General features: G+C 41.7%; 1 protein-coding gene across 4 annotated transcripts; it reads left to right on the top strand.

Moving 5' to 3' along the window:
* Positions 1-216: 216 nt before the first annotated feature.
* LOC143764902 (uncharacterized) lies at positions 217-9,252 on the top strand. Of its 4 annotated transcripts, none has more exons than XM_077250992.1 (2): positions 217-712; positions 3,841-9,252. In XM_077250992.1, the coding sequence occupies exon 2, from the start codon at positions 3,910-3,912 to the stop codon at positions 6,364-6,366; it is 2,457 nt and encodes an 818-aa protein (XP_077107107.1). In that variant the 5' UTR covers positions 217-712; positions 3,841-3,909; the 3' UTR covers positions 6,367-9,252. The 4 variants fall into 4 exon arrangements, with proteins under 4 accessions (XP_077107107.1, XP_077107110.1, XP_077107109.1 ...); XM_077250995.1 differs by having other exon boundaries at positions 515-626; XM_077250994.1 differs by lacking the exon at positions 217-712 and adding an exon at positions 748-1,103.
* The last annotated feature ends 7,243 nt before the right edge of the window (positions 9,253-16,495 follow it).

The following is a 16,495-nucleotide window of genomic DNA, read 5'->3' as shown; positions in this document are numbered from 1 at the left end:
GGACATCACATCCTTCCCCGTGCATTCCCCTGCCCCACGCGTGACACCCCCCCCCCCTCTGCACAGCCTTCTGGCATGCAGCCCCATGCAAATAACACCCACTTCATCGAACAATCAATGATGAGTGACATCGCAACATTCCCTGTGAAGCTGCCAGAATTGAGCCCCACGCAAGTGACTTCACCCTCTTCCCCACACAACCCCCTCCAGGAACAGCCAGTTTCCTTTGCAAGCCCCCCAAAAGAAGCCCCTTTAAGTAGCAGAAGTTCCTTTCCTGTGCTTCACTCCAACATGCAGCCCCATACTGTAGCATCATCCACTTTCTTTTGCCCCCAAGACACATCCTTAGGCCACGACCACCGAGTCCTGTGTATAAAAAAGGAAAGCCTCATCTCCATATTGGAGCGCCACAGTCGTCTTGTCCACACGGGCCTCATCTCCATCAGCCACAGTACAGGATAACGCTGCTCCCTGCTGTATTGCTGGCTGCAGTGCACTCACTGGGGGGGGAGGAGGCCACGCCGCTTCCTGTGACATCATTCCCCTCACAGGAGAAGCTGCATCATAGACCGAGGTCTTCGGACCAAGACAACAGCAGTGGAACGCGGAAGCGGCTGATCCTGCAGGTGAAACGCATGAGCCGGAAGTAGACAGAAGCAGGCAAGCACTTCCGGTGTGCGGCTCCTCTTTCATGTGTGCGGCGCAGCGGCAGGTTAGTCGCTCTTTCTCTCTTAGGCCCCACCCACCGCCTGTGTCATATTCTGTTGGAAGGACGACTGCCTGACTTGTGTGGGAGCTTTCTGCAATACACCTACTATTGGGGCGACCCTCGCTATGGACCCCAATACATATAGATGGATATAGTGCAGGACACAGCAGTGAGCTCGGCAATCCCTGACTTGCACATTTCCTCTGTGTCTTAGCTCTCACCATGGATAGAGAGATTTGTGGTACAGTCGTGGAAGGTTAGGGGTTCCCACCACATTCATCCATGAGGAAAGGTGAAGGCAATCCATTGATGAGGGAGAAACCAGCATGAAACATTAAGGCTACGTTCCCATGATCAGGAAGTAGCACATCTTTGCTGCACCCAAAACACGCAGGTAATCCACGTGTTCACTGAATTGTGCAGATTTACCGCGTCCAAAACGCTGCTATTCCTGATCGTGGGCATGTTCCCTAATAGCCCTTCCTTTTTTTCCTCCCTATTAATATTTTGTTTACTATCCTCTCCCCCTATATAATTTCACAAGCTCCCTACATATTATAAACTTGCACCCTTTACTGCCTTTCATGTGGAGTTTATTGTTGAGCTTTTTAGGCTTTTTTAACTTAGTAAATAAAAAAAATTACGTGGGGTCCCCCCTATTAAATGAAACCAGCAAAGCAGACAGCTGTGAGCTGATATCAGACTGGGAAGGCCCATGGTTATTGGAATACCAGCCCGCAACCGCCCCATAAGTGGCGAATCACATTAGATGCCCCAATTTTGGCTCTTTACCTTTGCTCTTCCCTATTGCCCTGGTGTGTTGGCAATCAGTATAATGGTTCTCGGGGTTGATGTCAGCTGTGAATTGTAAAGAAATCTCAGCTGGCATCAAGCCCTTGTGTTAGACACCTCCATTACTATCTCGAACCTTGTCTGCTGCAGTCTCTCATTCTGTATCAGCCGCAGTGGAGCCTGCTCAGTGGAGACCTCGGTCCCAGCGTCTCAGTCTGATTCTGTGCAAAGGGTTACTGCTGCCTTTCCAGGCTCTGCCATTGTAGCCTGTACTGATCAGCAAAGCCGAAAAGCATTAGTGCGTATGCGCCGGCACACTATGTCCCAGAAGTATTTAGCTGTGTTCCGGGACATAGTGCGCCGGCGCATGCGCACTAATGCTTTTCGGCTTTGCCCGCAGTTGGGCAAAGCATACTGCGCGTGCAAGGCAAGATTGCCTTGCGCAGGCGTGTTCTACGAAGGAAAGCGAATCAGCTTCAAGACGATATTGCGGCCAGCGGGAAAGGAAGGGGTGAATAAAACACCCGAAAACACCTCCCATCGGACCGAAAAAAGGGCCCGCCAAATTCAGGTGACAGGTTCCCTTTAACAGACCACCATAGCATATAATGTTATGATCCCCAAATCACACTGCTGCACCTGTTATCAAAACATGATCATAAAAAAATAAAAGGGATTAGTTACCCATAATTATGATTGATCCTGCCTTTGCCTTGGCCACGTACCCCGACTCGCGTTTTGCGTTCAAATTATCGCTTCCTCAGGGGGCGTGGCCTAAGCAACGTATCCGATATAAATAGCGACCCGTTCCGGTAACCTGACCGGATGCTAGCCTATAAGAGGCCGTTCATCCGCGCATGTGCGGGCACCTGCGACACGTCATCACCCCCGCTCCGCCCACTGTGAACGCCGACAGTCCAATCACGAAGGAAGCAATAATTTGAATGCGAAAGGTAGTGACCACATTAAAAAAAAAAACACAAAAGCTTAAAATGATATAGGTCTCTTCTTAACTTTACCATGCGTTGTTTTAGGGTGGTTTCACATTGTGTTTAGGCACCTGTTCAGAGTCAAAAGGGATTCGGATGTATGCGCCGATGGGTCTATAGACTATAATGGTGCCGACAGAGTGAACGTGCTCTCTGTCAGGCATCATTTTCAAGTGTGTACACCTACTGGCGGCAGACACTCAGACGTAGTAGACTGCATGTGGTGTCCATTTCCAGTAGGCGTATACGCCCAAAAATGCTGAACAGCAGAACACACGTTCACTCTGTTGGTACCGTTATAGTCTGTGGCCACTTGGGCGCATATGTCCGAATCCCATTTTGGGGGGTTTCGAACGCGCAAAGGGGCCACTGAACGGATGCCTAAATGCGGTGAGAAAGCACCCTTACCCTTTTCTACTCTAATAAGTTGTGTTAGTTCTACTTTAGTTTTCGCTATGCTGTAGCTTTAATATTGGGTGATTTAGTATAATTACTAGTGACTTACAACGATCACTTTGTGTGCTCCAAGGGCTCCCATGTGAAAAGCATTTTCTGTGGGTGGAACCATCCTTTTAAAATAGTGCGTGTGAGAAGGTAATAGTACGTTGGATATGCAAAAATGATCTGGGCTAAATCAGGGTTGGTCTTCTCAAAGAGGTGGTCTTTTGGAGGCATTGGAAACCTGCTGTGCAGTTCAAACACTTGGCGCTATTACTGTCTCCTTTTTGCATGCAACGTTTAGTTTGCAAAGGTACAGAAACAGTTTAAATATGATTGTTAAAATATTCACAGCTTTAAGTTTAAGGCTATGTGCACACGTTGCAGATTAGGCTTAGGAATTTCTGGTGCGGATTCTGTCTCTCCTGGCAGAAAACGCACCTGCGTTTTTTTGAGTGGTTCCGCAGCGTTTTTTTGTGCGTTTTTGCTGCGATTTTCTTGCGGATTTGCTGCGGTTTTTACCCCTGCGGTTTTCTATAATGGACTGGGTACAAAAATGCTGCAGATTCACAAAAAAGAAGTGACATGCTATTTCTTTTAAACCGCAGCATTTCCGCAGCGGATTTTCCGCAAAGTGTGCACAGCATTTTTTTTTCTCATTGATTTACATTGTACTGCAGCATTTCTGCACCTCAAAAAACGCTGCGGATCCGCAGAGAATCCGCAACGTGTGCACATACCCTAATGGTCCAACACCAACAGCCAATAACGACAATGATCTCTTTAAAGCAATTACTAAAGTCTCTGCCATATTACACTCATTATCAACAGTTATGGCAGACTAGTTATGTAAAATAACTTATTTATGCCAAATGATCTGCTGTTGACTTTTTTCCATTTTCTTTTTTGTAGATCTATCATACTGTATATGATTGGGGAGAGTGATACAAACCCTTCTCTGGATTGTAGTAAAAAAGTGTTATGGAAGCAATCAACCAGATCTCAAACGTAGATCATGAACACTGGAAAAATGATGGGACTCACAAATCAGTCTTATCTGTTCATAATAACATTGTGACCAGATGTCATAAAGAGACACAATATCCCTTTGCTCAGATTAAGGAGGAACCATTAATTTCTGATGGAGTAAATCTCACAGACCCTGATATTCTTACACCCTCAGATCATACCCAGAAATATCAATCTCTTCATGTTAAGGAGGAACCAGCTAGTAACAATGGATCAACCTTGAAATATCCTAATAAATCGGTATATGACATGCAAAATTCTTTTGCTTTTATTAAGGAGGAATCTTGCTATGGAGGTAACTGCATGGTTCCTGAAACTTACATGTCCAAAATTCACACACATAATTCATCTCCTTGTATTAAGGAGGGACTTGTCTCAATTGATAAAAAAGAAGTCAACACTTGTACCCAACAATACCCATCTACTGGTATTAAAGAGGAATCAGACTCAGCAGAAGAAAATGCTCATTTTGGTTCTCCTGTAGGTATTACACAATATTCACCATGTCATATAAAAGACGAAGTGGACTCAGCAGAGGAAGACACCTTTATTGATTTGCCATCAGATTACACACAATTTTCTCCTGCTCATATTAAGCTCGAATCAGTGTCATGTGATGCAGAAACCCTCACAGATGTTTTCTCAAATTATACAAAGACACCTCTTAATTCTGTTAACTTGAAGGAAGAATCACTTTCAGGTAAAGAAGATAAATTCACAGAGTACACAGTGGTGTGTATAAAAGAAGAGTCTGTTTCTGGTGAAGATGACAATATTATAGACAATGATAAATATTTGTTCACTGAGTGTACATATTCACAGTTAAATGAAGATTGGTCACAAAGTGAGGATGAAAGTTCAAATGATTTAGAAGAAAAATTATTTTCTTGCCCAGTTTGTAAAAAGCAATTCAGTTATAAATCACATCTTAGTAGGCACCTTAAAACCCACACTGGAATAAAACCATTCTCCTGCTCTCATTGTCGGAAGTGTTTTTCATGTCTAGATCAGTGCTTAACACATCAGAAGACACATAATGGTGAAAAACCTTTTTCATGCTCATATTGTGACAATAGGTTTTCTCAGAAGTCCCATTTGACTGTCCATGAGAGGTCTCACACAGGTGACAAACCATTTGCTTGTTTCTATTGTGGAAAACGGTTTTCTCAAAAGGCAAGACTGATTGCCCATGAAAAATACCACATGGATGACAAAAGATTTTCGTGCTCTTTCTGTGGGAGATGTTTTTTACGTCATGAACAGTGTGAGGCTCATCAAAGAACACACACAGGAGAAAAGCCATATCCATGTTCATACTGTGAGAAAGGATTCAATCAACGAGCACAGCTTATCATACATGAGAGAGTCCACACAGGGGAGAAACCGGTCTCCTGTCCAGATTGTGGAAAATGTTTCTCTCAGAGATCTAATTTTATTACCCACCAGAGAATCCATACGGGAGAAAAGCCCTACTCATGTTCTCACTGTGAGAAATGTTTCAACACACAGACAAGTCTCATTCTACACATGAGAGGCCATACAGGAGAGAAACCATATACATGTGCAGAGTGTGGGAAGTGCTTCACCCACAAATCAGTATATAGCAAACATCAGCGAGTTCATACAGGGGAAAAGCCATTTTCATGCACTGTATGTGACAGACGTTTTTCTCAAAAAGCTCCACTTATAGCACATCAGCGGACGCACACCGGAGAGAAGCCTTTCTCATGTCCTGATTGTGGAAAAAAGTTCTCTCAGAAAGGACATCTTGTGACCCATCAAAGAATTCACACAGGGGAGAAGCCATTTTCCTGCTCTGAATGTGGAAATAGTTTTAACACTCACTCCAGTCTTATTTTCCATCAAAGGCTACATACAGGAGAAAAACCATATCCTTGTACAGTTTGTGAAAAGAGTTATACAAATAAATCTCAGCTAGTAAAACATCTGAAGATCCATTCAGGAGAAAAGCCATTTGCATGCCCAGAATGCGGTAAATGTTTTACCCGTAAGGCTGATTTTGTTGTTCATCAGCGGGTTCACACTGGGGAGAAGCCCTATCCCTGCTCCGAATGTGGAAAACGATTTACTATCCACCAAAATCTTGTACTACACCAACGAATCCACACTGGAGAAAAACTATGTTTTTGTTCTGAATGTGGGAAGTGTTTTACACGGAAGTCTGATTTTGTGATCCATCGAAGAGTACACACAGGTGAAAGACCATACTCATGTACCGAATGTGGCAAAAGTTTCAGCATTCATCAAAATCTAATTTTACACCAGAGAATCCACACAGGCGAAAAACCATACTTGTGTGCAGAGTGTGGTAAAACTTTTGGTCAAAAGTGCACTTTGAATAGACATGTAAAAATACACAAAGGGGAAAAACGACGTTCTTTTAAATGATTTATGGACATTTTCTAGTGCTTGATTTTATATTACTAAATTTATACTATACATTTATAATTGTCAAACTTTTACCATAATCATGTGAAAGTCTCTGAAACAACACTATAAATTTTAAAAGGCACTATTATTTTTCACGTTTTCTCAGTGGTATGTCTGTATTAGCTCAATATTTATAGTGAATGCTGGCTTGCTGACACCAATAGTGAGTCCCATGGGGTTCCAGCGGTTGGATCCCCATAATGAACTTATTGTTGGGTAACTTTTTAAACCAAAAAGAGGGTTCCTGAAAAACACAACGTTTAAGTTTGAGTTAAACTTGTAATTGTGTCTCCTGACTCAGTCATACTCATAGTGAGCAGCTTAGGCTATATTCACATGTCCAGTAATGATCCGGTAGAACGGATCCAGCAGAAATCCGTTAGGAAAAAAGTTGTGCTGACACAACTCTTTAGTCCGTTATTCACTAATTGATCTCTGCCAGATGTTTTTTTTTTAACATTGGAGTCAATGGGCAACAGATCCATAAATGCGGCATCCGTTGTCGTCTATTTCTAATGGATTTCGCAACAGTTACAATCAGACAAGTGTGTGTGTAAACATGCACCCATAAATTAGGTGGGCTCTCATCGCTACAGAAATGCCAAACGTGGACGGTACATGTGGTTTATGCACACTGGGGTTCAGAAGGGAGAGGGACATTTGGATTTGTGAGCGCATCATTTGCTGATTTACTTTTGGGAGGCGAGGAGCAATTTAGCTTTTCCAGATCCTTTATACTACCAGTAACCACCCCTATATTTTCGTTAACAAATGACAGACCTGAGTGGGGACTTGCTATTTTTGTGGATTGATTTGAAGCCTTTGTTGGGAACATTTTACATAACATTTTGAATCATATTTATCCTTCGCTCTATGCTGAGCACTTAAATCGGGGTTTCCACCTAAATCTCTGAATGACGTGATTCAGATGAAACCCTAAAGGGATTCATTCACTATAATGAGGCAGCAGAGTTACTCTGGATGCCATCTGGTCTTTGTTCACCGGTGTCCTTTTCAGAAATTCACAAAACAACTTTGGTCAACATCACTTTTATGCTTGCTTGAAAAGACAGACACCACCGGATCACAGGTCAGGCGGCGTCCACAGTGCTTCCACCTGTCCCTGTTTATAGGGAATCTTCCATCAGGTGTTCCATTTGAGTCACGTATTTGAGATTTCCACAGAAAATCCGGTGGGAGTGTGCAGCGTAGAGCACAGGATAAATATGCGTCAATCTATACTGTGATATTTGGGGAGGCAGAATTAATAAATCAACAAGTAAAGAATTGGTTTTATTTATTTTTTACACCGTTCCTCGTGCAGTATAAGTGATTAGATGACTTTATTCTTCGGGTCAGTGCAATTACAGTGATACCAAATTATATCTTATTAATGTTTGGCTGCTGTCACATACTAAAAGACACTTTTTACTGCTAAAAATAAGTTTTTGCATTGCCTTATTTTGAGCTCTATCATTTTTCCATATTTCTGCCTACAGTCATGAGAGGGCTTGTTTTTTGTGCAGGACGATTTGACGTTTTTATTGGCAGCGTTTTCAGGCACATGATATTTTTTGATCACTTTTGTTTCCGATTTTTGAGAGGCAAAATGAACAAAAAACAGCAATTCAGGAATTACCGTATATACTCGAGTATAAGCCGACCCGAGTATAAGCCGACCCCCCCTAATTTTGCCACAAAAAACTGGGAAAACTTAATGACTCGAGTATAAGCCTCGGGTGGGAAATGCAGCAGCTACCGGTAAATTTCAAAAGTAAAAATAGATACCAATAAAAGTTAAATTAATTGAGACATCAGTAGGTTAAGTGTTTTTGAATATCCATATTGAATCAGGAGCCCCATATAATGCTTCATAAAGTTTGATGGGCCCCATTAGATGCTCCATATTAAAATATGCCCCATATAATCCTGCATAAAGGGTAATTATGGCCCCATAAGATGCTCCATACAGACACTGCCCCTTATAGTGCTGAACAATCGTTATGGCCCCATACAGATGCTCCGTACAGTCACTGCCCCTTATAGTGCTGCACAATCGTTATGGCCCCATACAGATGCTCCGTACAGTCACTGCCCTTTATAGTGCTGCACAAGCGTTATGGCCCCATACAGATGCTCCGTACAGTCACTGCCCCTTATAGTGCTGCACAATCGTTATGGCCCCATAAGATGCTCCGTACAGTCACTGCCCCTTATAGTGCTGCACAAGCGTTATGGCCCCATAAGATGCTCCGTACAGTCACTGCCCTTTATAATGCTGCACAAGCGTTATGGCCCCATATAGATGCTCCGTACAGTCACTGCCCCTTATAGTGCTGCACAATCGTTATGGCCCCATAAGATGCTCCATACAGTCACTGCCCCTTATAGTGCTGCACAAGCGTTATGGCCCCATAAGATGCTCCGTACAGTCACTTCCCCTTATAATGCTGCACAATCGTTATGGCCCCGTACAGATGCTCCGTACAGTCACTGCCCCTTATAATGCTGCACAAGCGTTATGGCCCCATACAGATGCTCCGTACAGTCACTGCCCCATATGCTTTTGCTGCGATAAAAAAAAAAAATCACATACTCGCCTCTCTTCGCTCAGGACCTTCGGCACTTTCAATATTTACCTGCTCCTCGTGCGGCTCCGTCTTCAGCACTGACGTTCAGCAGAGGGCGCGCACTGACTACGTCACCGCGCCCTCTGATCTGAGCGTCACAGCCAGAGGACGCTGATGATGGAGCCGCACCGGAACGAGGAGTGGTAAATATCGCGCAGCGCTGTATACTCACCTACTGCTGGCGCTGTGCAGTCCCTGCTTCTTCCAGCGCTGCATCTTCCTGTATTGAGCGGTCACAGTTACCGCTCATTACCGAAATGAATATGCGGCTCCACCTCTATGGGAGGTGGAGCCGCATATTAATTATGGTAATGAGCGGGACCATGTGACCGCTCAGTACAGGAAGAATATGCAGCGCTGGAAGAAGCAGGGACGCGCAGGGACCACGCCAGCAGTAGGTGAGTATAATTAGACAGCCCCCTCCCCTGCCGACCCCCGGGTATGACTCGAGTGTAAGCCGAGAGGGGGACTTTCAGCCCAAAAAAATGGGCTGAAAATCTCGGCTTATACTTGAGTATATACGGTAATTGATATTCTTCGGGTCAGTACGATTACAGTGAGGCAACATTTATCATTTTTGTATGTATTGGCGCTTTTTTTACACAATATATATATTTTTTTTTTTAGAAAAAAAGATTTGTTTGCATCACATATTTTGAGAGCAATAACTTTTTTTTACTTTTACACTGATGGAGCTGTATGGCAGCTTGTTCATTGCAGAACAAGATGACGTTTTCAGAGATACCATTTTATTTACATTCCTCTTTTTTATTGTGGTTTATTCCACTTTTTGTTAGGCTGTAAAATGAATAAGCATAGTTTTTTGCCTCTTATTTTTTTTGTTACAGTGTTCACTAAAGGCGTTATTGAGTATGGCAGTTTTATAGGTTTGGTCATTCCAGAGGCGGCAATACCAAATATGTGACCTTATTTTTTATTTACATAAATATGTATTTATTGGTCTAAACAGTTTTATTTTTATAATTTTTTTTTTTATATATATTTTTTTAATTTTCTTAGTCTCTTTGTGTGACTTTAGCTTTCAGTCCTCTGATCGCTATTGTAAAGCATTGCAATGCATGCTTGGTTAACAAGCTTGCCGTAGCCTGCTGACCTGGGTGTTGTCACGACGACCTCTGGTCACCATGGCAACAGTCGGGCCCTTGCCATGATGTCGCAGGGGCGCCAAATGGAGGGGAGAATAAACATAATTTCCAGTCGGCACTAAAAATCTGTGGCGCTTGTGTCTAGGGTTGGCATTCCATTGCAAATAACATAACAAGACCGTCACTCACTTGTAAGTGTGCAAAATTTGTAGATTTTATTCCATACTCTTTAAAAAACAGCAACACATTTGCTGGCTGTAATCGCAACCCACCGGCGCCCCACGATCACGTTCCATTGTCACATCTCTCCACCCATGGCTGTTAGAGGCAGATGATGACTGATTAACCCATTCATGCCAGAGCCCTTTTTCGTTTTTGCGTTTGTTTCTCGCTCAGCTTCTTCCCAGAGTCATAACTTTTTTTATTTTTCAGTCAAAGTTGAATGACACCATTAGATTTACCATGTTGTGTTCTCGAAAACGGGAAAAAAATTCCAAGTGTGGTGAAATTGTAAAAAAGTGCAATTCCATGACTGTTTTTTGAATTTCTATTTTAACCATGTTTACCACATGCTAAAACTGACCTGCCATTATGATTCTCCAGGTCATTATGAGTTCACAGACACCAACCCTATCTAGGTTGTTTTTTATTTAAATGGTGAAAAAAAATCCAAAATTGTTAAAAAGAATTGCGTCATTTTCCGAGACCCATAGCATCTCCATTTTTCGTGATCTGGGGCCGAGGGAGGGCTTATTTTTGCATGCTGAGCTGAAGTTTTTAATGATACCATGTTGGTGTGGATATGATCATTTGATCGCCCGTTATTGCATTTTAATGTAATGTTGTGGCGACCAAAAAAAAGTAACTCTGGCGTTTTTACTTTTTTTTCGCTACGCCGTTTACTGATCAGATTAATTCTTTTTATAGCTTGATAGATCGGGCGATTCTGAATTCGGTGATACAAAATATTTGTATTTTTATTTTCTTTTTTGTATTATTTTGAATGGGGCGAATGGGGAGTGATTTGAACTTTTGTATTTTTTGAATATTTTTTTAAACATTTTTTTTACTTTTTGCATGTCTTCATGGGAGACTAGAAGCTGTAGTTGTCTGATCACCTCTGCTGCACACAGGCGATGATCAGATCGCCTGTGTGCAGCAGAAATGCTCACTTGCTATGAGCGCCGACCACCAGGCGGTGCTCATAGCATTCTGGCAATGATAACCAAAGGGGTCTCCTGCAGTCCCTGGGTTGTCATGCCAACCCATCAGCGACCTGCGGTCATGTTACATGGGCGAAGATGGACGGGATTAGTGACATGCTCACTATCGCATTAAATACTGCTGTCAAGATTGACAGCATTTAACGGGTTAACAGTCGCGGGTGGATCACGATTCCACCTGCTGCTGTTAAGGGCACATTTTAGCTGTTCAAAACAGCTGACATGTGCCGGGAAAGATGTGGGCTCAGCGCCGGAGCCCACATCAAAGTGAGGGACATAACATGCGCAGTACTAGTATGGCACACATCGTGAAGGGGTTAAATCAGCCATCATCTGCCCGAAAAGATGCTGGCTTAGCTTGCAAGCCCGCATCAGAGGGAGACGGCATATGACGTATCCTGTACATTATATGTCGTTAAGATGTTAAACCACTTTCTATTTTTTTCTCATTTATAACTTTATTTGTCCCACAAAAATATTGAACATGTAATTGTGGAGACATGGGGGAGTCGGTGAGCGCCCCGGTCCGCTAGCCAAAACCGCATGGACCAGGGATCGTCCCACTGAACGCCCACGTTCCCTTTAACGTGGGCTTAACGCTACTCAGACAACACAGGGTAAGGGTAAAACATTGTGGCAGTACTTTATGGAACCACAAAACAGGAAGATAACACATAGAATAATCCCAGCATAGTACCCAAGACGGCGCACGTTAGAGTCTCATCCTTTCGCTGACTCGACGCCATATTGGCAGCTGTTACTTAAGATCCTCCAGGGCCGACTACCCCACCTGTGGCACGCACAGAGAGAAAGTAAGAACAATTTTAGGAAGATGACAGTCCATTCAAGGCCAGTTGACTGGAGAGTCACAACCTGGCTTCTCAGAACATCTCGATGGAGCTAGGCGACCCCCGCAGGTCCCAATCCTGACTATTTCCAAACATATCCATGGATTCGCGATGGTCAATGGAGCAGATCTGTTTTCTTCCAACCAGGACCGAGGTCCCTTAAGCTGGTATCCTGTAGAATGATAAATCTGTGTCCCTCGCGATGGAACCATGATGTATTGGCTTCTGTCCTGTAGAGACTCTTTGGATGTCTTGGCTGAATCTCTGGCTGTCTCATACAGAGGCATATATCCTCTTTTTATGTTCAACAAGTGTCCTTCAATCCAGCATCACAGATAAGGGGAAGAATGGTGGTGTTGTAGCTGTTTTAGTTCTGACCCAAAGTCAGATATGTCGGATCACCAGTGAGGCCGAATTAAGAGATTAGGCCCCCAATCACAGGTCTGCAAAAATAATTTTTTCAAGAGCTGTTTTGGTTATTCCATGTAATCTTTATGTTTTTAAGTGTGCTGAATCCGAAAATGACCTCCGTTTTGTCATAGGACATAACATTTTCTGACAATTTAAGTAACTATGGGAATGGAGGAAATGCACTTTCAAACTCATAAGGCAACCTAAAGCTTGAAATGCTTTCAGCATTCGTCCAAAGATTTTTTTTGTAGTCAGGATCTTCAATGCATTGATCTGAATTAATTAATAGTAATTTTGACTTTCAAAACCCTAAGATAAAAAAAAATTACCAAAAATTGAGAAAAATATACTAAATTTGAAGAGAATTTTGCATTTTGTGGCAAATCCTGACGTCCAGGATTTTTTACAATATTTTTTTCGTTTTCAGCACACCAAAATACATGGAAATTAGATGAAAATAATCAAACAGCTTTTTAGTCGCAGACCTGTGTAATGAGCGCTCGGAGAGAAGAATGCACACTGGTTGTGAGCAAGTCACTTTTCTGTTTATTCACCCAAGAATGCAGTATTTTATACAATTTACAGCAATGTAACAACCAGTGTGCTTTCTTTTCTCCAAGCTCTTGTTATTTCAGGGCCTTAGGTCTTAATTCGGCCTCATTGGTGATCCGACATATCTGACTTTGGGTCAGAACTAAAACAGCTACAACAGTGGCGACCAACTCGCATTGTTTAATTATGCAATCTATTTGCATAGACTTTCCTCCTGTTTTGAAATGCCAACAAACTACCTGGCATGGACAATGTATAATTAGCATATCAGCAAACATCACTAGTCATCAAGGATAAGAGCACACTATATCACATATCAGATTACAAGTAAGTATTACAGGCTTCCGCATACAAAAGTCTGTTTTCTTGACCAGCCAGAGAGAAATGCTTAAATTAAAAAGCCAACATACAGATAATAGTCTATTTTTCTTGGTTTGCTAAAAATAGACGTCTGGTTAATTAAGATACAATGCTGTGTCATCACAGCAATCCTTTCATTGCATAGCACTGGAATATTTAAATAATGCAGCATATTCTCTCAGGCTGTTTATTAGATCCAGCCACTGGCTGCCACAGCAATCTCCTTTCCACGATTGGAAACTGCCATCAACCTCTTTACATGCTGCCACTATTGACCAAGGCATGAAAGGAGTTAAATTACTGCAGATGTTGGCATTGCTCACTCGCTGCTGTGTCTGTGAAAACCTCTCCTGTGTCCTCACCATAAAAATCAGAGTCAGAAGTATGCAAAAGAACAATGAAACAAGTCCTGTGGACCTTTGAGGTTAAAATAGAACTCTTTGGCCACAATGATCAAAGATATGTGTGGAGAAAAAAGGGCACAGAATTTCAGTAAAAACATCTCGAAAACCATTAAGCACGGGGGTGAATCAATCATGTTTTGGAGATGGGTTGCAGCCAATGGCACGGGGAACATTTCACGGGTAGAGGGAAGAATGGATTCAATTAAATTTCAACAAATTCTTGATGTAAACATAACACCATCTGTAAAAAAGCTGAAGTCGAAAAGAGGATGGCTTCTACAAATGGACAAGGATCCTAAACACATGTTAAAATCCACTATAGACAACCTCAAAAGGTGCAAGATGAAGGTTTTACAATGGCCATCACTATCGTCTGATCTGAATATCATTGAAAATCTGTTGCTAGACCTCAAAATGGCAGCGCATGCAAGACGACACAGGAATGTCACAGAACAGGGCAGCACGGTGGCTCAGTGGTTAGCACTGCAGCCTTGCAGCACTGGGGTTCTGGATTAAAATCCAACCAAGGACATTTGCAAGGACTTTGTATGTTCTCCCCTTGTTTGCGTGGGTTTCGTCCGGGCTCTCTAGCTTCCTCCCACACTCCAAAGACATACTTATAGGGAATCTAGATTGTGAGCCTCAATCTGTAAAGCGCTGTGGAATTAATGGCGCTATATAAATGAGTAAAGTAAATAAAAACTGAAAGAATTTTTCTAGGAAGAATTTACATTTAGCATTTACAAGCTGTGATACTTACAAAAGGGGTTGCTTCTAAACAGAGTGATCTATTTCAAGTGTTTATTTCTGTTAATGTTGATGATTATGGCTTTATTCTAATTATATATATATATTCTAATTGAGAAGCACTTGTATATTACCTGTATCCAAGTCTCCCCTATTTGAGTCTATTAGGAAATCTAACCCTACTATCACTACATTATTATAGGACATGTTCTTGAATCACGTGTGTAATATACATGGATCTTTGCAGCCTGTCTTTATGTCTCCCCTGCATCAGTGTTCAGCAGCCTCTGTGACATTACTGTCTGTTTAGTTATTTTAAATATCTAAATTAAATCAGTTTTTAAAAAGTATATACACTGTGGGGTTTTCTATTACCCTTTCTCTTTTGTAATATATATCATTGAGTTTTCTCACCCGGAATGTGTTTCCTCTAATATTGGTATTTTTGACCATATAGGGTGCCCAAACTTTTACATTGGTCCATTTTCCAATTTGTAATTTTTAAAATGTAATAAATTACAATGTTTTTTTGTCTGTCTAAAATGCAAAGGAAATGTGTCATCTTTAACTTTCGGGCCTTTTAGAGACCATTTCATCTTAAACTTGCTTAACTGTTCATATTAACAGTAATTTTGACCAGGGGTGCAGAAACTTTTACATGCAACTGTAGATAGTGGGCTGGGTGGCCATCATACTGTGCATACAGGAGATGTGGGTCCATCATACTGTGTGTAGAGGGTTTGTGGGGACATCATACTGTATATAAGGGGCTCTGTAGCCATCATACTGTACATAAATGCCTGTTGGGGGCCGACCACCATACTTTATATAGGGAGCTGTGGGGGCCATTACACATTATATAGGAAACTGAGGGTTATTTTACTGTATATATAACAAAGAACATAGCAAGTGTAATCGCTCACCTATCCATGAGAGCATAGGATCCCAAATCCAAAGAAAGACAGTTCACAGAAGAGAGGTTGATCCAGCACTTCAGATAAAATACAAAGTTTAATCCATCAATAAAAACATTTTTCAAAGGAAACTCCACATCATCAAATAGGTAGCTATATTATCTGAGGAGAAAGTCCCAAGCAAAATAAGGATTCAAAGTCCTGGTTGACGAGTTTTGAAGTGACTTCTTTTGGTTATGAATTAGAAGTATCACTTCGAAACTCGCCAACCAGGACTTTGAATCCATATTTTGCTTGGGACCTTCTCCTCGGATGATATAGCTAACTATTTGATTATGTGGATTTTCCTTTGAAAAATGTTTTTATTGATAGAATTAACTTTGCATTTTATCTGAAGTGCTGGATCAACGCCATTTACTTGTATGACACCACAATGTACCAGCTGAACAGAGCAAGCTTTCGCAGAACGACCTTTGTCATAGCCAAGGTCACCCACCATGTAGCCTTAGTCAAAATTTAATAATGTGGCCACTCCCTAACAGAATTTTTATAAGTGGTCCTGAACCTCTTTTTATGCCTCTTTTTAGGCATACAACCTACAAGCAGCGTACACCCCTTATCTAAGTAACAAGACACTCGGAGACTGGTAGGTGGCCAGTAACCTAGGCAATGAACTGAATACTATAAAATTAAGAATCCTTTAATTATCGAGACCGAAGAGTATTTTTAATAGAGGTATATTATAAAGTTAATTGTTTTCACTTGAGACAACCCCTTTAAAACTTATTTAAATGTAATATCCTTAATTACATCAAAACAGTTTTTTTCCATGAGTAATGATAAAAGATATTTAATTAAGTAAATAAAGTATATTATTTCATTTCTATAGCAC

Source organism: Ranitomeya variabilis, chromosome 4 (assembly GCF_051348905.1).
Source record: "Ranitomeya variabilis isolate aRanVar5 chromosome 4, aRanVar5.hap1, whole genome shotgun sequence".
NCBI lineage: Eukaryota > Metazoa > Chordata > Amphibia > Anura > Dendrobatidae > Ranitomeya > Ranitomeya variabilis.
Note: the sequence above shows the minus strand (reverse complement) of the source record. Positions and strands in the feature narration are given on the sequence as shown.

What these genes read in the sequence shown, in the direction of transcription:
- LOC143764902 (XM_077250992.1), top strand. Translation starts at nt 3,910, where the DNA reads ATGGAAGCAATCAACCAGATCTCAAACGTAGATCATGAACACTGGAAA.